Source organism: Cucumis sativus, chromosome 3, assembly GCF_000004075.3.
Source record: "Cucumis sativus cultivar 9930 chromosome 3, Cucumber_9930_V3, whole genome shotgun sequence".
In the NCBI taxonomy this organism is placed as follows: Eukaryota; Viridiplantae; Streptophyta; class Magnoliopsida; order Cucurbitales; family Cucurbitaceae; genus Cucumis; species Cucumis sativus.
In genome coordinates, this window is record NC_026657.2 from 34,355,307 (window position 1) to 34,378,839 (window position 23,533).

At 35.7% G+C, this 23,533-nt stretch overlaps 1 protein-coding gene across 1 annotated transcript; it reads left to right on the forward strand.

Annotated features, from left to right (window-relative positions):
- Positions 1-4,710: 4,710 nt before the first annotated feature.
- LOC101216880 (methyl-CpG-binding domain-containing protein 9) lies at positions 4,711-23,447 on the forward strand. Its single transcript, XM_011653970.2, has 11 exons — positions 4,711-5,502; positions 6,983-7,685; positions 7,830-8,939; positions 9,058-9,732; positions 10,845-11,153; positions 14,954-15,289; positions 17,738-17,836; positions 18,466-18,906; positions 19,612-19,822; positions 19,946-21,870; positions 22,147-23,447. Exons 1-11 carry the CDS (start codon positions 4,988-4,990, stop codon positions 22,450-22,452), a joined length of 6,630 nt encoding a protein of 2,209 aa, XP_011652272.1. The 5' UTR covers positions 4,711-4,987; the 3' UTR covers positions 22,453-23,447.
- Positions 23,448-23,533: the final 86 nt, after the last annotated feature.

Below are 23,533 nucleotides of genomic sequence, written 5' to 3' on the forward strand. Positions count from 1 at the left end.
ATAACTATATCTATATTAATTATTATTATGATATTGTATGTCTTATGTGCATGTGTCTCTTATATTAATTTAAATTCATAGATGGCAACGCCACATGTTGATCATTTTCAGAATCTTGCCTTCTTGGTGTTCCTCACTAAGGTTTTGTTTAAGATTGAGATTGTTGTTATTATATAAAACTACATGTGCTTCCAAATTTTAAAAAGTTTATATATAAACGAAATATCAACCAGCAAGCTTTCAACTTTTGAGTTGTATCTATGAACTAATAATTGCTTGTCGATTTAAACTTGAAAAGATCGAGTTTCTACGGTTTACGTAGTTTAAATTTTCATTGTGACATTACATGAATTTCTACGTATAAAATAAGTATTACAATTTACGTAGTTTTTATTTTCATCGTGATATTGCATGAATTTCTATGTATAAAAGAAGTTTTGCATGTGTGAAAGTTATACATTGACATTTTTAAAATAAGATCCTAATGAAAAATGTTGATTAATTTAATTAGATATTAAAATATAATTAAAATATTAGAGCATAAAAATTATTTTTCCTCGAAAATTTATGGGATTTGACTAAGTATTAAACTTTTTTACTCAAGAAAGATTTGAACCATTGTAAAACATTGAGACGGAAAACTGACTTCGTTTTCAAAAACTAAAAGTCATTACTATCATAATTTATTTGACACATTTAGCACCCGTTTGGATAACTTAAGAAAAAAAATAATAATAAAAACTCTGTTTTATTCAAACTTTTTCAATAAAAGTTGTTTACAATGCACTTTGAAAGCTACTCTTAATTAGTTGTTAGCAAACACTGCAATTTTTTCAACAATTACTTATTTTTCAAATTAAACACTCGAATGTGTATTTGAAACACTCTAGATAGACTATCACGAGATGTATTTTATTGACAATGTAAACATGTGCTAATATGCACTTTTTGTGTTGTCTAAAAAATGCACTTTTGTAATAGTTGTGTGACATATGGCATTTGTTGACTTAAAACGTTATCATGGTCAAGTTACTGGCCTCGACAGAAAAAAGTCATACATAACGTTTTTGTGACGTTGTATAAATGTTAATGCATGTATTATATTGACATCTTTCACCCTCGTTCACAGTTGTACCAATACGTAAATGTCAAAATCTTTACTCAACTATATATTTGACAATGATATTTATAGACAGTGATAGTTTATATTTGTCAATAAACTTTATTGTTGTCGTTGAAAAGCTAATTATGATACTTTTTTAAAGTATCGGTAATACCATTTCCGTAGATATAATGGCTTTAACAATCACGAATATAAGTAGCAACAAAAAGTTAATCTCATCATGATATCCAAATTTTATCTAGATTTATAAATAGTTTTTTGTTATAAACTAATTTTCTCTAACCAATCCAAGTTTAAAGTCATAAGTTTAAATCATTATACTCTCATCCCTAAAATAATAATAAACAGAAAAGACTCACCTACAGAAAACACTCACCTATATAATTTTCTTGCTTTGTACAAATACTAATGAAAACCAAATTAAAATTTTAAAACTAACAAACTAGTTTTTTAAAGCTTACTTTCATTTTCTAAATTTGACTTGGGAATTCAAATGTGTTTTTAATTGGTTAGGTAAAAATTATACCAAAAAGTTAGAAGGATAATCCAAGTACAATTCTAAAGAAATCAAACAAGATAGTTAGATTTGGTTTTGTATATATTTGACATTTTAATTTTAGTTTTTTGAAAATTGGCTTTGGTACCTCTATTTCACCTATAACCTTGTTTTTCTTATTTTTTTGTTATCTACTTTTGACCAAAATTTATAAAGGAAAAACCAAGTTTTGAAAATTTGAAAAGAATTAAGATCGTAAATCATGTGGAATTTGACTTAGAACTTGATTATTTTATTAGAGAAAGATGCGAAACATTGTAAAAAAAATGGAATGAAAAAGCGTTGATTTTAAAAAGCTACAACGATTACTATAATCATTCATTTGACATTTAACAAATTGTTGTAAGACGTGTATTTAACTGACAAGGTAAATGTGTCATAATATGTACAGTGTGAGAACAAACTGTTATCTACGTATGATGTTTATGGACTTCGCATTGTCATGTTCAAAATATTTATTTGACAATAAAAGTCATACATAACGTTTTTGGACAAAAATGACAATATATTTATTTTATTGACATTTTCGGGAGTTGGACGATGTTGAGAATGTCATTCCCACCTCACCTTGTGAACTAGGCAACCAAAAGATCAAAACAAGGTTCTGGTTGGTATTTTAGTATAGAAGTGGACGACTTAGTTTTATATTTGGAGAAAACAAAAATTTATAAGTTCTCCTAAGCTAGTTACTTAGGACTCCGTTGGTTCTTGTTGGATGCGAGGTGATCCATTCAAGTTGGATCATTAAAGACTTGGAAGTTCTTGTTGGTGATTCACTCATTTTCCCCTTAGTTTTTAAGTTTGACTGTTTTAAACTTGTTAAGACTCATTATGGTGTTGGGTGGACTTGTTTAAGTTATATTTGTCATAATTGTGTTTACACGTGTAGTTTCATTTAGTCGGTGCTCCTGCTCGACGAGTGGAAGTTAATTTTTGATAGTCATACGACTCTTTTTTGGATCCTTTCACTGTGGGCCCTTTAATACCTTCTAGATTTGCCTACGTTTGCATTGAGAATTGTATTTTGGATCGTGTGTAGTTTTTATTGAATTCTATTTTTTGAAAAATAAAAGCACTTTTGTTTTAGGGAAAAATAAAAAAAGAAGGTTTTTATAAACAATTTTATTTTAACTTTTTCAAGTCTCTCAACAAATTTTAAGTTGTTTCTAAAATAAACAGAAATTAGACAATTAGATTGGAAGTCAGATATCAAACGTAATTGTTTTTTAAATACTAAAAATCAATTGATTATCAAGTAATTTCAAAATAATAAAATTTTGTTTCATTTTGTATTTTTTTTCGAGATAACAATGAATCTTTTCATTTAGAAATTGGGAAAATTTTAATTTATTTTATTTTTTTTCTTTTTAGTTAGCCATACATTTTACCTAACTCTCTTCTATCTCCAAGTTCGAATTATATATTTTAAATTATAAAAAATTGACAAATCATTTACAAAATTATTAAAAAATAAAATTTATTAAGCTTTATTTTTTCTATGAAATTGTAAATATTTTGTTAAATATACCGTTTTTTTTTTACAATTTCCCATTAGTTTAATTTGATGTGTATATGGTTTTTTTTTTTTAAGTTTGTGAAATTTTATATTGTAATTATTATCATTATAATATATATATTGTCACGCCATTGTTAAACAAAATCATAACGTCATCAATGGTTTAGCTCAACGTATAATATCCAAAGACCAAAATATCTCTAGTTCAAATCACTACTCTTGTTTGTACTTAAAATACCTATCAAATTTTATGTTTGAACTTAAATTAATCCGTTTGCAATAGACTTTTATTTAAACTTGAATGAATGAATTGACATTATTTGATTTACCAACTTTCTAATTTTTAATTTTAATTTAAGAACATGTGTAAGTTCTCAAGTGACTTTAAACTTATAACTTGACAACTAATAATTAGCCGAAATTTCTATGTCAACATAACTGTGGTAGAGTGTATATTTTGTAACCACATGAAGGGTTATTAATGTGATTTTTCAAACATGTAAAAATTGAATATATAATGCATTTACTGTCTACTTTCTCTTCTCATGTTCGTGTGTTTTTCTTTTATTTTCATTTGGATCCAGTTTTTTATTTTCGAACTAATTATCATTTTGCTGATCAAAATCGTAAAACTATATGAATACCATCTTGTTAGTCAGGAGTTGATCAAGGGAAAAATTGAAGACTTGGATAGGGATGTGGTATTTAAAAAAACCCCACTAAAATAAAAGAGAAATGAAAATCATTATACGTTTTCTTGGAAAATTAACTAAACTGATACGATTTTAGTTTTACATGTCAAAAGTAGTATTTAATTAGAAAATTCGTAATTTTGTTTTTCTCTGTCAATCTTGGTCGATTTTGACTCCAAGTTTCTTCATAAAATTTAAAAAACTATTTCAATGTAGTTTTTTTTGTCTCTCTTGACTGACTTCGATACCGAGATTAGTTTTTATCATTTTTTTCTCGACAAATTTTCAAACATAAATGATTTAATCTTAATTAATCTAATGACTTGTTTTTTTTAAAAAAAACTAAAATGACCTAATACATTCCTCCCGTGGTTTTAATTTAGAGTTTAATTACATCTGAAAGACATGAAATTCATTATAAATTCAAGTATATTAAAATAATAAAAATGATAAATTCGAACTAATCTAAAATCCAAATTAAATACAACATAATATTTGAAAATTCTCATATAATTTTTGTCTTAAAAAAGAGAGGGAATTTTGTATAATTTGCCGCAACATTACGTCTTGTATCGAAATATGTTAAAAGAAAGGCAACTGGAAACCGGGATGTTCAGTATCCAAATAGGCAGCCGAATGGCATTATCAGGAAAGGCAACCGGTTGCTTTGAGAGTCGGGGTACTTTAATTGCTTCAGCTGTCCACGTGTTAATTAAATATCGCGAGTAGGGAGCCTCCTACTCTCACATAACGTTCCCCGTCAGGTATCTCAATTGAAAAGAAAAAGAGGAAAAGAAAGAAAAGGATTTATTAATGAAGAAAAAAAAGGAAAAAGAAAAAAAGAAAAAAAGAAAAAAGACGGTCTCTTCGATACGGTCCGGTCCTGTTTCGGTCCCAGTTTCTTCCCTTCCCCACATCTGTCTCTTCATTCTCTCCATTTCCCTCAAAATCAAAACCAAAAACGGAACCACCAAAAACCTCAAATCTCCGCCGTCGATCCTTCTCACATTCTCCGATTCCCCACCGGAATCGCTCAACTGAGCAATGGTACCTTCCTTTATCCTCTTCTTTTCTCATTTCACCTCCGAACCCCTTCTCGGATGATGGAACTCGCCGATTCCAGCGACGAACACCCACAACTCAACCACCTTCCCAACCCCACTGACTCCACTACCCGTTCCGCCACCGGTACCGGAATAGGTATCGATCTCAACGAGATCCCTTCTCCTTCTTCTTTCTCCGAAACCCTATCCGATTCATTCGACGTCGTCCGCACCTTCCACGACAACCCTCCGCCCTCCGATGGCGACCCAGCCCACGTTCCTCGCGGGGTTCGGGGTTCCGTCTGTGGTTTGTGTGGCCAGCCCGAAGTGCGCGGCCATGTGGTGGTGTGTGACGGATGTGAGCGGGGGTTTCACCTTGCCTGCACCGGAATGCGGGGCGGTCACGCGTTGAATTTCGAGGATTGGGTCTGTGGGGAGTGTTTCACCACCGGAGTGAAGAGTAAGCGCTGGCCGCTTGGGGTTAAGTCGAAGCAGCTGTTGGATATTAACGCCTCGCCGCCGAGTGATGGTGATGCTTATGGCGAGGATGGGGAGGAATTGCCGGGTATCAGGTATGAGGTTTTGTGGGTGAAATGGGGATTAGTAGGCGTAGTTACTTCTGGGTCTCTTTTAGTTTTAGCTACTGCTGTCATTTTTTTGGAGTACATCTTTTGAGTTGCCTCTCTCCACGAGAACTTTGAGTTAGGCAGTTTACATTTTTAGGGAAATTTAGTTGGAATTATTATCATGTTGAGTGTTAAATGTTTGAAAGTTTGTGCTTCACGTATAATACGACGAACATGCCAATGTCTATAGATTGTAGGCTTAATAATTTTGTTGAAGTAGCGGAATGAAACACTCTCATATATTGTGTCTCTAGCTTTTATGCTTTGAGTTTGATGTCGCACTCAGCTTTCAAACGGATTGTTAAGGGAAAATACCAATTTATGTCCGCTAAACTTAACTTTGGGTTGTATCATTAGAACCTTGAACTAATAAAACTTTTATAAGCGTATCAATTTATACTTATAATCTATTCCGAAAGAAAATTTGTACTTATAATCCACTTTCTGTTGAAAATTATTACATGAACTTTATAATTGTTTCAATTGAACTTCTAAATTTTTTCATAAGAGAATCAATTTAGACTCTTTTTTAAGATTAACTCATCAATTCTTTCACTTCTTCAAATGCCATATTAACAAATTGGATGATTAGAATTGATGCATGGACGTTTTTCAAAGCAAATTTTACCTGAGAGTCCAAAATGGTTTGATTCTAAAAGTTTTAGGAGTTCAGTTGATAAAATTATAAATTTCTTATGATGTTTATACAAATTATAAATTTCTTATGATACACTTACTAAAGTTCACGGTTAAATTGATGTGATTATTAGTTAGGATTTTAATAACTGGTAGTCAGTGTGTCCCTTAGTCGGAAATACGCCCTTCCATCTGCATGTGTTCTAGTAGTGTATGTGTGTGTGTGTGTTTTTTTTGTTTGTTTAAGATACCTGTTGTGAAGATGAGCTATATTATGTCTATTTATTGTGACTCGCGAGCTTTCTAATTTTGTGAAGGACAAACCTTAAATAGCAAAGGCTGTGAAATTGAGCCATTTAATCTTAAACATCTTGACTGCGGGGACATTAGTTGAGTATTTTCTTGTTAGTTTCCCACATCCAAGAGAAGTTGTTGGCCAGTTAACTGTGCTTTCTTCTCCTATGGTCTTTGCTGAAGGGGATAATATGGGTTGCAGGAGAAGAATGTATGGGTTCAGCTCCTACTTCTTATTTTCATGGATTGTTGGCTTGACTTACCATGTCATATCTTTATGTTAGTCTTATAACTTGAAGATTGGAGGATGCCTTACTGTTACCAGAGATCATTACTGTTGTGTCAAGTGTTTCTCATCTACGTATTTATGAAGATATGCATGCTTGGGAATTAGGATTGACTCTATTTCATGAGATCAAACTAGTATGCCATATTGTGCTCTTTTATTTTGTATATTAGATTAGTTTACTTCAACTTTATTCTTTTCTTTTTCTAGAAAGCACACTGCAGTAGACAATTCTCTTCGTGGTACTCCCTTTTGCTCATCTGCAAAATATAGAAACCTGTTACATTCGGGAAATGGATATGGCCATCAAAGAGCTCCAGATACTGTGAAAAACAAGGTTAAAATGGGTTTAGAAGACGTATTGCAGCAGAATCAGGTTATTGGAAGAAGCTTGGATGTAGATTTGGGTTGTCCTTTAGGAAGTTGTAGAAGTAGTAGGGGCACATCAGTTAAATTGTCATCTCAAAATACTAGTGAAGTCTTTTTGCAGGCGCTTAGAGAGTTTATTTCTGAGAGAAATGGTGTGTTGGAGGAAGGATGGTGTGTAGAGATTAAACAGTCAGTTGACAGTAGTGAACTTTATGCTATTTACCGTGCACCTGACGGCAAGACTTTTGGTTCAGTTTATGAAGTTGCTTGCCATCTTGGGTTGATGTCTTCTATGCAGCCCAAAGCAAGAAGACAGGGGTCTTCTCATTTATCTGGAAAGTCTTATATACCAAAAAGAAGGAAGCCGACCAAATTCTCGGTTGCCAATGGTTTTGTCGATAACAACGAAACTTTGATTAATGATCGATGTAAGGGGGTCTTGTGTGACCGTCAAAGCCCGTCTGGTGTTACAGTTGTAAATCTTGAAAATTCTGAGGAAGCTGTGGCAGAAGAGAATGGAGGTTCCATTTCGTCACAATGTTATGTAAGTGTAATAGTGATTTGTGTTTATTCTATTCATGTAGCTCTAATATTTCCCACAATGGTTATGTACTGACTCTGTTATTAAATTGAATTTATAATTTATCGCCGTTTCCTTACTGATTCTTTTGTTTGTTTTACTGCATAGGAAGGATTTCCACTTCAATTTGAAGACTTCTTTGTTCTTTCCTTGGGGGAAATTGATGCACGACCTTCATATCATGAAGTTACCCGGGTTTATCCAGTAGGTTTTAGATCTTGTTGGCATGACAAGGTTACTGGTTCTATTTTTATAAATGAAGTGCTAGATGGTGGTGATTCTGGACCCCTCTTTAAGGTTAGGAGGTGTCCATGCTCTGCTTTTCCGATTCCAGTAGGTTCAACTGTCCTCTCTAAGGGAAAAAGTGAGAACTTTTCTATTGAACAACAGAAAGAAGATGGTTTGATCAATAATAGTAATGACGATAACTTACAGACAATTTTCTCAGATGTTTGTCCACCAAATGAGGATGATATCTTGTCTTGTCTTGGTGTTTGTTCTGACAGAGATTTTAATGTTCATATGCAAAATGGATTGCATCATGAAGCAGGTTCCATTGGAAAGTCTGGAGACCTCTCAGATTATCAATATTTGAAAGATGAAATTGGCGAGATTTCAGTTGAAGATACTTCATCATCAATAGCTTGGAAAAGGATGTCCTATGATTTGATCAAAGCATGTTCTGAATTATGCAATCAGAAAAACACTTTTAGATTATGCTGTAATCATGTGGGTAATGAACAGAGTCTTCTAGGGCATTGTAGAACTAGAGACAATAGTGAACTGAACTCTAGACTAGCAAAGTTTTGTGGTTTTCCAAATTCTGCATTTGGCCAATCTGTGGTTGAAGTTGAGAACAACCAATCCAGTTTGCCTGATGAACTTGAAAAGTGGTTGGATCAGGATAGATTTGGGTTAGACATGGAATTTGTACAAGAAATACTTGAAAAGATTCCACGGATTCAATCCTGTTCAAGTTATCAGTTTGTAAATAAGAGAATAGACAGTACGACTTTACCGGCAGTTGAAAATGGAGTCCTAGAGGTTCAGAAATTTGATGGAGAAGATTGTAAAGAAGACGAGCCACTGAATTTTTTATTTAGAAGATTCAAGAAAACCAAGTTAGCTGGTGATGGCAATGCCAATTACAAGAATCCTCCTCCTGGAAAGCTTTTATGCTCGCGTGTTCCCCCAGAACTTACTGGTGACGTTTACCAGGTACATGCTGGCAATTTGTTTAGTTGAGATAATGTAAATTGTGCTTATAATTTGGACGTATAATCTTATTTCTCTAGTATAAAACCTTTAGACGTTACACACTATCTTAATGACACAGGTTTGGGATTTTTTATCTCGTTTCCATGAAAACTTGGGCCTTAAAGAGGCCTTATCTCTTGAGGAACTTGAGGAAGACCTTTTCAACCTGCGGGGTGGTGGGGTTGATATTCTCCAAAATTCTGAGAATGAATTTAAGAAAGACCCACTGTTAAATTCTCTTAACACTGAGTTCTCAAATGACCGAGTATCCTCAAAATTTAATGCTAATGGAGATCCACATGCTTTTATACAAATGGAAACAAGAGCGATGAAGGAGGTATCTGAAGTTAATCTAGCTTCCTCAACAGACAGCAGATGCGTGGGTGCAGCTTTAACTAAAGCTCACACTTCTCTGTTAAGAGTGCTAATCACTGAGCTTCAATCCAAGGTAGCTGCTCTTGTGGATCCAAATTTTGATTCTGGAGAGTCAAAACCGAAGCGGGGAAGGAAAAAAGATGCGGACAGTGCATCTTCTATTAGGAAAATGAAGCTGAATTTGCTCCCTCTCAATGAACTGACATGGCCAGAATTAGCTCACCGATTCATCTTGGCTGTCTTATCCATGAATGGTAATCTTGAGTCAGCTGAAGTAACTGCTCGTGAAAGTGGAAGAGTCTTTCGATGCCTACAAGGTGATGGTGGTGTGCTTTGTGGTTCTCTCACTGGAGTGGCTGGGATGGAGGCAGATGCATTTGTAAGATGGCTTTTAGTTAATTTACATTATTTTTTGAGTGTGACATCTTAAATTTGTGCCATTGTTATTCGTTTCTTACCTGTTCTTATACATGTTAAACTTCTGTTGCCAATGCTGATATTTTCTTCTAACCTTCAACACAACAGTAATTTTTATGGAAAGATAATACATGTAGTCTCTCCATGATAGCACTATGGTTTCTATTTGATGATCAAGGCTTTATTATTTATTATAATTTTAGCTTGAAAGAAAAGCCTGAAGTCATATGATTGACATTTTGGGTGCTATGGGTGTGAACCTAGTTGAGATGCTTAGGTACACCTACTGATCCCTAGGTTTTTGAATTTATATGTTCATTTTTGTATCTTTGCATTTTGAACTTTGTATCTTGAGCAAGTCTCTTTTCACTATATCAATGAAAAGTTTCTTGTCGTTTTCCAGAAAAAAAAGCTTCGATGTGGATCAGGTTTCATAAGAAGCTAGTATGGGAAAGGAGATACTTAGTCCGATATTTGAAAGTCTTGGTTTCCTTATGCAGTAATACTACAAACTTACTTTGAATTGGATACTAAAAACTTATTTGTGAGGTTACTGTTGTGTCTTGAGGATTTTTTTGTGGCAGGGAAAATGTTTTTCATTTTTGTTACTATGTACTGGCTACATCTTTTTATGAGTTCAGTTTTGATGAAAGGACTTTTTTCATGTGAGTTTGCCGATGGTTAATTACTTTGAAGTATATATTTAGGAGTAGGACAACAGCAATATGAATTATATCTTCCTTGAGTTCCGCTGCACCAATTTGGTCTGATAAATTGGTTTGAGGTTACATTTAAGTAGGCTCGTAATTAGGATTTTTGAACAAAAATACTTCTTTTCCTTCTAAGAAAGTTTGTCTATTCCCTCTATCTGTCAACTTATGAAGAACATTATTTACTTTGGGTCAGCTACTTTACAGTGATTGTGTTAATTTCAAGAATATGTTTTCTGGAACCATGACATGTATATTTTCTCTTGTTTAGTTTTTGGGGTTCTTCTGTTTTTACATGTTAAATTAATTGTTACTCTTATGATATCTTCTCTTTTGGGCTCACGGTAATATTTGTTATTTTCAGCTGCTTGCAGAGGCTACAAAGCAAATATTTGGAACATTGAACAGAGAGAAGCATATTATCACAATAGAAGAGGAAACCCCTGATACTACTGGGGGTGGTTGTGAGAAGGTGCTGGTTACTGATGGTAATATGCCAGAGTGGGCACAAGTGCTAGAACCTGTTAGAAAGTTACCTACTAATGTGGGAACTAGAATTAGAAGGTGTGTTTATGATGCTTTGGAGAGGAATCCACCGGACTGGGCGAAAAAGATTTTGGAACATTCAATTAGTAAGGAAGTTTACAAGGGCAATGCTTCAGGACCTACAAAGGTGCCATTTATTATACTCTGCATTTCTTTTGAATATCTTTCAAACTTCAATTGCATAATAATATGTTTTTTTCTGGTAGAAGAAGCTTTTTGTTGATTCAATTATTTATGAAAAGAACCAAAAGTTTTTCAGGAAATAAACTAGAGAGACCCCATCCCTCCAAAAAAAAAAAAAAAAAACAAAGAAAGAAAAAGAAAAAGAAAAAGAAAAAATTGCATAACTGCCTAAGACATTCATAGACTTTTTAATAGTTTTGAATGAGGCCGCAATGTAATCATGATTATCGGGAATCGGATAGGCGTTGGAATGAGTGGGTAATTGAGGGTGAAACTGGAATGAGATCGTGAAGGGTTAGAACAATGGGAAAGAGGGTTGGGTTGAAACTGCGAGAAGGGATGAGATATTACAAACCGGGTCCAAATTCCTCAATCCAAACTTGGGCTTGGAATTAAAACTCATTACAAACCCATCCACCTTGCTTAATCGTGTAAGTCCTTGTTCAATTTGTTGTTGGATCCTGATAGGAACCAAGGTAATATGGGATGCCTTTGTCCGACATTGGTTAGAATGGGATGGCCAATGTGGTACTTAGGTGGTTTGACTCTCTCATCCCAATAGCTAGCTTTTGGTGTGTTCTCTAAGGTGCTTAAGTACCTAACCAAAACGCAACCCAACCTTGGTGCCTAACAATACCTCATTCTCAGAAAGTCACGTCTTGGCTACTACTCTGGCGGTACTTCACTCGACCACCTGGTCAAAACCCCCCCACTAGTTCCACTTTGAAACGTCGATAGTTGGCTTTGATACCATTGTTAAGTACCTAAGCATATTAGAGAACCCCACCCCAATAGCTAGCTTCTGGGGTGTGGTTCTCTAAGGTGCTTAAGTACTTAACAGACCCTCCTCCATTGGGAAGTTTTTTTTCTTTTTTTTTCTTCTAATGTTGTCCGGAGGATTAAGGTCTCGAAGAAAGTTAGGTCTATATTTGGCAAGTCTTGCTTGGTTGTGTGAACAGTGTCGATAGGCTTGTTAGGAGGAGGACATTGCTTGCTATGCCTTTTTGTTGTATTCTTTGTCCAAAGGTGAAGGAAGACCTTGATCATCTCTTTTGAGAATGTCAGTATGCGTTGAATGTGTGGTGCTCCTTCCCGCAGGAGTTTAATGTTAGTTTTGCTGGCCAAAGAAATTTTCGTGTGACCATTGACGAGTTCCTCCTCCATCTACCTTTTAGAGAGAAAGGCGGTTTTTTGTGGCTTGCTGGAGTATGTGTTGTGATTTGGGATATTTTGGGGTAGAGGAATGATCAGGTGTTTATAGGTAGGGAAAGGGACCCTTGTTAGGTATGGTCCTTTAACTCGATTTTATGTGTCCCTTTGGGCTTTGGTTTCAAAGGCCTTTTGTAACTTTTCCCTTGATAACATTTTACTCAGATTGGAACCCCTTCTTTTAGGTGAGGTGTTTTGGTGGGCTTGTGTTTTGTATGCCGTGGTATTATTTCATGTTTTCTCAATGAAAGTCGTTGCATTAAAAAAAAAATCATTCCATACCCATTCCATTCCATCCTTGATCCTCTAAAACGTGTCCTAATTACTTTATCGCGTTCTTTACTCTTATGTTTTAAAATTACCATGTTGCTCGTTTGGTGAAGTTCATGTTTCAAGTGCAATTCTATTGCATTTTTTTATTTGTTTGTTCTTGGAATAAGAAACAATTAGACTGCAATAAGGTTTGTAAAAGGAAGTGAGGGCCAAAATTAGAGGTCTTTGGAGTGGGTTATTTTTTACTATTTCTTTTTCATAAGAAACAGTTTTATTGATGTATGAAACAATCCAATGGAGGAACAAAAGATTCATATCAAAGGGAGTACAAAAGACCATGATTTAGATTTTCTTGTTGCTAATTGGCCTGGTGACGTGTAAAAAGGAAAAAAAAAGGCCTTGGGAGGTTTAAAATCTTGGCAAATTTTGGCACTAGAATAATTTGTCATTTCACCACTCTACTCCTATCTTCTGAATCTTCTTAATTTGTTTCTAACTCCCCAAATCATCTTTTAGGTGCGAGATGATATTTTCTTTTCTTTTGATAAGAAACCCAACATTCATTGGCAAAAAATGGAAGAACACAAGGACAGAGAGCAAGTTAAAGAACCTCATCCTATTTTTTACTGTCAGGGGAGCCAGTATTGATTGATTAGAGGTCTCTCCAGGCTCAGGGATTCAAAAGAATTGTAGTTTTTCTTCTGCCTAACTTTTCCATATAGCAAAGTGTACTGGAGTTCAGTTTCATCTTAGGGTTGCTATGCTATTATTTCTGAATTTGTTGGACGCATCGATTTTCCTAGGGACTAGTGTCCAATCAAAAACTGAATCTTTGCTAGAGCTTCAATATCCATTGAATATCTGTCATATTTTGGAAGGAACAATAATGGTTACTTTATTTCAGATTTGATCTGAAAGCCAATGTGTGTGTGTGTGTTTATTATTTACTATTTAGTTTCCATTGAGGTAATGTGTGGCAAATTGCAATACAGAAAAATGAGCTTCCAGAAACTGTGGGGGAGTTAGATGGGAGTGGAGAGATATCATTGAGGAGTTCCTATTCTTTTCTCAATTCTATCATTGATTGTTTGATGAGTGAGGGGAAGGACAATAATCTTTGGGAGGATAGGTGGTTGGAGATAGACCTGTTTGCTCTTTTTTTCCACTCTCATATCATCTATCTTCTGTTTTTCTCTAAGGAATCGTTTGGTGGCTTTGTTTATATTTTCATTTTGTGACTTCTTCCTACCTTGTTTAGGTTTTGTCATCCTTTGTCCGATAGGAAAAATGGATATTCTGGCCCTTGTTATCTTTGATTGGGGAGTTTTTTTTTGGAGAAATGTTATTTATTTATTTTTGGAATCAGAGTCTGTTTAAAGGGTTCCCCCCCCCCCCCTTCTCTTTTCTTTTAGATCCTATTTTTATTGCCTGGTCAATCCTTCTCCCCTTGGTGGTTCAGTCTTTGCCACATTTGTTGTGTGGTAGGTTATGCACGAAAGAATTAACACCTAAAATCAGGTGTCCTGGTAAGAAGCCCAGCTTGATTTGGTTGTTATCTTGCAGTATTTGTATGAGGGCAGCTGAGTTTCGAGGAGTTTGGCTTATGTTTTGCTAGGCTTAGGGGTTACCGAGAGATGATAATTGATCGAGGAGTTCTTTCTTTAGTTCTTTATCTGCATTTTCATGAGATGTTCAAATGATTTCTTTTTTGGGTCTTTGGGGAGAGGGGAACAATTGAGTCTTTAGAGGGTTCAAGAGGACTTTGAACAATGTTTGGTTCCTCATAATATTTTCTGTTTCTCTATTGGCTTTGGGGGTGAAGTCCTTTTGTAATTATCTTTTAGGTCTTGTGTTACTTAACTGGAGCCCTTTTTTTACAGTTTGCCATCCCTTTTCTGTAGGCTTTGTTTGTGTATTCCTTATGTTCTTTCATTTTTCTCAATGGAAAACTTCGGTTATTTTATAGGAAAAGTTTGAATATAGATATTATGTGCTGTTTTTGTATTTATATCTAAGTTTCTTATAAAAAAAAATGAAATGGTAACCTATACAAGGGTAGCTACACACCTTAGCTGGCCTTGAAAAAGGAAGGACAAGCTGGACAGCTGAAGTTGTCAGCACAGTTTGTTTTGGCTCTTGTTTTTTGTTTTAGGAGTTCGTATTTCTTAGTAGAATATAGTTTAGATTTTTCCAACTTCATTGTGCTTATTTCATCATTTTGTTTTTTTATATAACTTGCTTATTTCTGATTATCAAATACAGAAAGCTGTTCTTTCAATACTAGCCGATATATGTGGTGACAGCTTGCCCCCAAAAGTTGAAAAACGAAGAAAGAGGATAACTACTATTTCTATATCAGATATTGTCATGAAGCAATGTCGCACTGTATTACGTCGTGCTGCTGCTGCAGATGATGCAAAAGTCTTCTGCAACTTGCTTGGTCGGAAATTGATGGCTTCAAGTGATAATGATGATGAAGGGCTTCTTGGTCCGCCAGGCATGGTTTCTCGGCCGTTGGATTTCCGGACTATTGATTTGAGACTAGCTTCCGGGTCTTATGATGGATCACATGAAGCATTTCTTGAGGATGTTCAGGAGGTTTGTTTTTGTTCTTCAAACAAAATCTGTTATAATTGTGTTTTGTTGTATGTCTTTGCTTACATTTCAAGTTACCTCACAGAATGTATTGATGATGATGTATGTGTGAGAGTACTAGTAGGGGATATATTTGGGGTAGTAAGAAAAAATAAGGCCATAATGGTAATTAGCTTGGGGTTGGTTGGGCAGGGAGTTAGGGATTTTAGAGGGCAATTATTTTGGTTGTATTGAGGGCTATGTCTCACCCATGTCCCAAACTTGACATTCTCAAAATAATTTACTTCCAAGATCCCTAATTCACCCAATATTTCTAACCAAGACACCCCTAACTAATTACTACTATGGGGCTGTTTGGAAAACTTGGATAATTGGGTAGAGTTGGGTTGGGTGGGTGGACCGACCGTTTGGTTCACCAATAATTAAAGAGGTTTATTACCTTGTTATTCGCGTCAACTCACATTTCTCACCAAAAGACTCGCATTTCACATCTCGTCATTCACATTAACTCTCCATTTAATTTCCCTATAGTAATTATAATTTCCAACTCTATGTGGTTTTATTGTCAACCAAAACACCCCCTTTGTTGTTACCAATATCCTACTACTATGCTCAATATATCCCCCCCTAGTTCTCTCACATATTGCTAAAGAAAATCCCTCATCCAGCATGGGATTTGTATCGGGTTGACAAGAAATTTTTTCTATATGTGCACTTATTTAGAAGAAAAATCCTTGATAATAATAGCCGTCAAGTCCACCTTTTAAGAGGTGAAATTCCAAGTGAACTTGAAGGCTATTGCTGGAAACAATAGCCATGTGAGGCATCCCAGTGGCAAATTATTTTCTTGAGTGTACCGAGACATAATAGTTGGAGCTTAAAACTGTAGGGAGAATGTAAGGCAAAGGGCGTATAGAATTACGTCATAATGGAAAAAAAAAAAAGTGTGGGGGGGGGGGGATAGACAAGGATTAATTTGGAAACTGCAGGATGAATTTTCCAAAAGGAAAATAAACCCACGGATAGCCCTCATACTCATAGTCATGGCACATCTTCGAAGAGTTTTAACCTTTTCTTTCAAGCCCTTTCCTGCAATAGATTTTTATCTGGAATGGTCAATGCAACTCAAGACTGACAAAATGGAGGACCATATTGGCTAGGCAAAAGAATAATAAGTATGACCATGAAATTCAGCCTCTCTTAAATTGAAGCAACAAACAGGACCACTTTCGGAACTTCCTTTGCAACTTGTTTTCCCATGTTCAAGCAGCTTCTATAAAGCAAGGAGTTGTTGCTCTTGCTATTAGCTTGGCAAGATGGATGGAAGCTGATTTTGTCGAGAAAGGTCCACTGGAATCTATCTTCCACACTAAAGTTTGTCTTGGCCTAAGCTCAAATGAAGAGCATGGAGTTCAGTGTACTTTGGCCATCTATCGTATATTGAGGCCCTAAGTTTGGGAGACATCCTCCAACTGCCAGCAATATCAGTTCTCCCTTTAGAAGATTATAATTCAGGAAAAGCCATGAACAAGGAGAACAAGAAACTTTTGAAATCCAAGGATCCTCACAAAACCGAACATGACATTTTAAAAGAGTTTTTCCTTGAAAGCTTGTTGGAGGGTAGCATAGGTAACGTTAGATGGAAAAAAAAGATCCTACTGACTGAATGGCTTTGGCAATTCCATCATGAGTCACGACTCTGACACCTTGTCAGCTTGGTGGCACAAGGTTTTTGTTTGCAACTACAATAACTAACTTGTGCAAAGAAGTTTTGCTTGTGCTTCCTTTTATTGTTCAAAACATTGTGGTCTTATATATATATATTCATTTTTTCTTAATGGAAGTTTTGCTTCTCATAAGAAAGCTTCAGCCATTGACATGCAACAGTGCTAGGTATTTGTATTTAGGAATCTAATGTCTTCTCAGCTGATGTTTGTGTCTAACCTTTCAGTATCAGGAACAAACCTTTATATGTGGACTAATTTAGAAGCTTTCTTATATTTGGTATTCTGGCTTGAAAAGGACAAAGGGACTGTCTTATTAGCATTCATTTGGTTGGTGTCCCCCATTGGAGTTATTGTCATAACTCCCCTTTTGGATGCAGACCAACTAGAGGGGGCCTTTTCCTATCCTTTATTTTTTCATTTTTTTATTTTCATTAGTAAAAGTGTTCTTATCTCAAACTAAGTTGGTGGCTCATGAGTCATGACTCACAGTTCTTGAACGTTACTGTAATCCAATCATGGTTGACTTCCATTAATCCCATTCCCTTCCTTCTATCATTGCCTTACCAAAAAATTGTGTTTTCTTATATTTGTTTCTTACTCCTCTGGCTCATTTCATTATATCAATGAAAGGTCTTGTTTCCGTTAAAAATAAAAACTCCTCTGGCTTGTGGCTTTGGCTCTCCTATCCAAAAAACTTTTGGTTTGATGGTTGATACTCTTGCAGCTCTGGAATAACTTGCGCTATGCTTATGGTGATCAGCCTGATTTGGTCGAATTAGTTGAGACATTATCTGAGAATTTTGAGAGGCTGTATGAAAATGAGGTACGCACCATTTTATTCTCACTTCCCTTCTGTTTCTCTTTACAATTTTGGCGTGTTCATGTTTTTGCAGTGGTATACTGGTTGTTGTGATGCATAAGATATATGCTTACTGTTTCATCATCGGAAGCACATGCTGCTAGATGTTTTAACACTTTTGTTTTATATGTTGAATTAAAAACCTTTCATTTTCCTATATTTATATTGAAGAACATATTTTAGTTAAATAATGTAGGAACAAAGGGCCTTTAAGGAAAACTTGGATACTCATTTGCCATTGTATAAGCCAAAGAGATTACCAAAATTCTTCTGTTGGCATGCATAAAAAAGGAGCAGTTACAAGAATTTTCAGGCAGAAAAGTCCAAGCCTAGCTCTGTCACAACCATCACGTCCTTGTGTTTTTTCATTTACTTTAAATAAGTTAGTTTCATAAAAAAATCATTTGATACAAGAGGAATTTTGGTAGGCAAAGGGTTTTAGTAATGCATTTCATCATCGCATATGTAATCTGAAGCTTATGCTGTTCTTCTCATTTTTGCATGTCTTTTACTAGTATGCAATTGTTCTCATTCTTGTCCCTATTCATGCTCTCTCTCCCCCTGTGAAGATAAGATCATAACTTTTCTTGCAGGTTCTATCTCTTATTGAAAAACTTAAGGAGTTCTCCAAGCTAGAATCTCTTAGTGCAGAGACGAAAGTAGAAGTAGATGGCTTTCTTGTTTCCTTAAATGAGATTCCAAAAGCTCCTTGGGATGAAGGAGTCTGTAAAGTGTGTGGCATTGATAAAGATGATGATAGCGTCCTTCTATGTGATACATGTGATGCTGAATATCATACATATTGTTTGAATCCTCCTCTTGCCAGGATTCCTGAAGGGAACTGGTACTGTCCCTCTTGTGTAATGGGAACACGTATGGTTGAAGATCCATCTGAACATACTAAAAACCACATTATTAACCTGCATAAAGGCAAGAAATTCCGTGGAGAAGTTACTCGTGATTTTCTGAATAAACTTGCCAATCTAGCAGCTGCATTGGAAGAGAAGGAGTATTGGGAGTTCAGTGTCGACGAGGTTTGTTAATTGTCATTCTTGGATTATTTCTCATCATATGTGTGGACACAATCTTATAGTTTTTCTCCTATTCAATTATCTCTCTTGATTCTTCTTAATTTTGAACATTATCTTCCTTGTGCTCTTCTATTTTTTCTGGAACAGGACAAGTCCCTTTATTGATAATAGTAAATGAGACTAATGCTCACAGTACAAGAGAATTATACTAAGAGCAAAAAAAGAGAGACAAAATCATCCAAACAAACTAAGACAAAGATGAACTTGGGCAATACTAAAGGGAAAAACGACAAAAAAAAAATCACAAAGAACAAGCTAAAAAAGTGAAATCCAAACAGAAAAATTTAAGCTAAACAGAACCAAAACGAAGAGATCTGAATACAAAGCATAACAAAATATCTCTCATAAGGAAAACATTTGAATCTAGAGACTAGCAAGAAGATGCAAAGGGCAGCCTCTTTTATCTATATATTTCAAAAGTTCTATGGTATGCCTGCAGCCATTTTTATTATGCCTCAATTCAATTACCACACAAGTTTATGGAATAATTTGTGAGAGTACTAATATAGAATATATTGGGAGAATTGATGGGAATATTAGTAAGATTATAGTAAGGGCATAGTGGTAATTACAAATTAGTTAGGAAGATTTGATTATAATTTATAAATATGAGGAGTTACCTGAAGGATATATTTCTTCTGGATGCAGAGATTATTCTTACTCAAATATCTATGTGATGAGTTGCTCAGTTCTGCCTTGATTCGGCAACATCTTGAGCAGTGTGTGGAGGCATTGGCAGAGTTGCAGCAGAAATTACGTTCGTGTTTCATTGAGTGGAAAAACCTGAAGTGTAGGGAAGAAGTTGTTGCTGCAAGAGCTGCAAAACTTGATACAACTATGCTTAGTGCAGTTCGAGAAGGTGGGGTCAAGGATGGGTCTGCTGACTTGCATGCTAATTACATTAAATGTCTTCACTCCCAATTTTTTTTCTTTTTCTTTTATTGGTTTAACTATTTCATTCTGTTCTCTGATGCTGTTTCAGGACAGGGTAGTTGTGATGGAGCTAGGCTTGGTGCTTCTGATCAATACTCATCTTTAACTAGTTTAGAGAATAAGTGTCACAACCATGCAAGTTTTCAAGAACAAATGAGCAGTGCCCACGATGTTACTGATAACAATGATGCTGGTGGCAATGTCCTATCCAGTTCAGGGTCTCAAAACAGTGGCAAACCTGTAAAATTCAACGAGCCATCTTTGTCTGGTTTGCCACAAGAAGTTGATGGTTCTGACCAAAGTAATATGGAGACTGAAATTTCTATTCTACCATCTGGAAAGCAATATTTTACACCTTGTGATGCTAATGGAGTGCCTGTAGCTCCCCAAGTTCCTCCTCCAAATGAATCACAAGCCTATCATAGTGAGTTGGATAGTATTAAGAAGGACATATTGCAGGTGCAGGATTCTATAGCAAGTACAGAGTTGGAGCTTCTGAAGATATCTGTACGAAGGGAGTTTTTGGGCAGTGATGCTGCTGGTCGGCTGTATTGGGCTAGTGTTATGTCAAATGGACTGCCACAAATCATCAGTAGTGGGAGTTCGGTACATATTGGAAGTGAATCCAGAGACCGAGTTGTTAAGGGTCGTTTTTTCAAGAATTATACTTCAACAAGCAATGCAAATTCTTCAACTTTAAATTCAAATATGTATTCCTCATTGCTTCATCTGCCAAAGGATTTTATTGGAAATTCTCCATGTATTTCTTATCAAACAGAGGCGGATATATTAGAGCTCATTGATTGGCTGAAAGATAGTGACCCCAAAGAAAGGGAGTTAAAGGAGTCTATTTTGCAATGGCTTAAACCTAAACTTCAGACATCTTCACGATCCAATAATCAAAGTCCTGAGGAGCAACTTAAGGATTCATCATCAAGCTCGGATGTTGAAAAACTTGAATGTTCTGGTTTTCTTGTTAATAGGGCGTCTGCTTTATTAGAAAGTAAGTATGGTCCCTTTCTTGAATTTGTAACACCTGACGACTTAAATAGATGGCTAGACAAGGCCAGGCTAGCTGAAGATGAGAAAATGTTCAGGTGTGTATGCATGGAACCTGTCTGGCCATCTAGGTACCATTGTCTCTCTTGCCATAGGAGTTTTTCAACTGATGTTGAACTTGAGGAGCATGATAATGGACAGTGTAGTTCACTCCCAGCCTCATGTGATGGCATTAAGGAAGTTGGCGACTCTTCAAAAAGTAAATGCAATATCAAATTTGAAAGCAAGCAGGAAGAGAGCTCGAGCATGGTCATAGCAGAAACTTCTAGAGGGTATTTTAACCATAGTATGGGGTTAATTAAGTATCAGAATGATGGTATGATGTGCCCATATGACTTTGAACTCATCTGTTCCAAGTTTTTAACGAAAGATTCAAACAAGGATCTTATTAAGGAGATTGGACTTATTAGTTCTAATGGGGTTCCATCATTTCTGTCATCTGTATCACCCTATATTATGGAATCAACGTTGAATGTAATTGATCTCAAGAAAGATTCTAGTACTCCGGAGGATGGGACCTTGCTTTCTGAATGGCCTTCACTAGAAAATATTATTCTGGAAAATGGTTGCCATCAAAGTTCATCTATAGATAGTTCAATTCAAAAACCCGCTGGAAATGAAATTAGTGCACCGAAAACAAAAAGACTCGCAGCAGGATGCCTAGAACCAAAAAGTAAAAAAATCTGCATGGATAACCGTTTTTCAGAGTTTGGGATTGGTAGATGCTTTGTCATCCCACAATCATCACAAAGGCCATTAGTTGGCAAAATCTTGCAAGTTGTAAGAGGACTGAAAATGAATCTGCTTGACATGGATGCTGCACTTCCTGATGAAGCTCTAAAACCATCAAAACTACATATTGAACGAAGATGGGCTTGGCGTGCATTTGTGAAATCTGCAGGAACAATTTATGAGGTTAGCATTCCTCAACTCAGTACTGAGTCTAAGTACTTCAATTCTCATTTTTATGATTTGAGAACTGGTTTCCTTCGTGATTTTTGATGCTGGTGCATCATTTCTTGCTAGCTTGTATTGTTACTTGTGGTAGCCATCTAGATATACTTTGTTTACAAAATTGTTTGGTGCTTATTATTATGCATGAAGTTTTTGCCATATTTAAAGCAAATGGGTAAACGTCTTGTTCTTGAATTATTTCATGTGCTGGAATTGATTCTTCATTCATTTCTCCAGATGGTTCAGGCAACCATTGCATTAGAGGACATGATTAGAACGGAATACTTAAAGAATGAATGGTGGTATTGGTCATCTCTCTCTGCTGCCGCCAAAATATCTACCGTATCGTCTCTTGCACTTCGTATATTCTCTCTTGATGCTGCTATTATATACGAGAAGATATCGCCTAATCAAGATTCAAATGACTATTTGGACACGACGAGCAGTATACCAGAACAGAAGCTGGGTGGTGTGGATTTAACAGAAAAGCCGAGGACAAGCAGCAGGAAATCTGGCAAGAAAAGAAAGGAGCCGGAAGGTTAAGTTGGGAGCTCATAGTATTATTACTTCTGACAAAAATCTATCCAGAGGGTTCATTCCAGTGGTTATGGTGGTGGTAGAGGTCTTGTGTTTAGAAGACAAGCACCTTCAATTCATTTTGTTGTTTATACCATGTCATTGCTCCTTCACCAATTTGGAGTTATTTGCGACATCACTGCTACAACCATTACACACCCCTGCTGCTGACAGATCGTCTGTACATAGAGGTAACTCTACTAACTGGGATACGCAGTTCAGAATCTATAACTGAGCGCTTTGTTCATAAAGACTGCTTGAGGCTCCAACTCTAAATCGATAATATGGTCCCTTGGCCCAATTTTGGACTGAACTGCTGGAGTATTTTTTTTCTCTCTTTCTTTTTTCTTTGTTTCATTAAAATGCTTGGAGCGGGTAGGATCCAATGATGTCTATTATTCAAGAGAAACTCATTTAGGAAGGATGAGAGCAAGGTCCATACACATAGAAAAGCATTATGTATAAATAGAAAAGGGAGAAGGGAAGTCCAGAAAAAAGAACTGAAGCTCAGTTGTAATCATATTTAATTCTTTACATTTCTTTCCCCCTCCCCTTGACCCATATTTTTTTTCTCTGCCATTTTTTTGCATCCCAACTGGGTACTTATAGTTGTAGATTTCTGGATCATCATTCACTGGAGAGAGGAAAACTCGTTCTCTTTTCTCCTTAACTTCTCCCATGTTGCGAATAACCTACGTGATGGATTTTTTGCTCGACACGACTTTCACCCTGCATGTTTCTCATTGGTTGCCATTACAGGCATTAGTATTAACAATCTTATATTAGACTTTTCTTCTTTTTAGTTCGTCTGTGTTCCTAGGTGCTTGACGAGTGACTTGTTTGGGACCTTCCTCAATCATTGTAACAGTTAGTTAGAACGTGCTATGCTGTGATTTAGATAATCTTGAATATTTTTTATTATAGCAATCAAAGGGAGTTAATTGCACAAGCCTCCTTTTTTATTATTGTTCTCGGTGACCCAATTCCCTTGACATTTCAAGATTTTTGTCAATATGGTTGTTCTTGTACGTTCTCTGTATCATTCTAA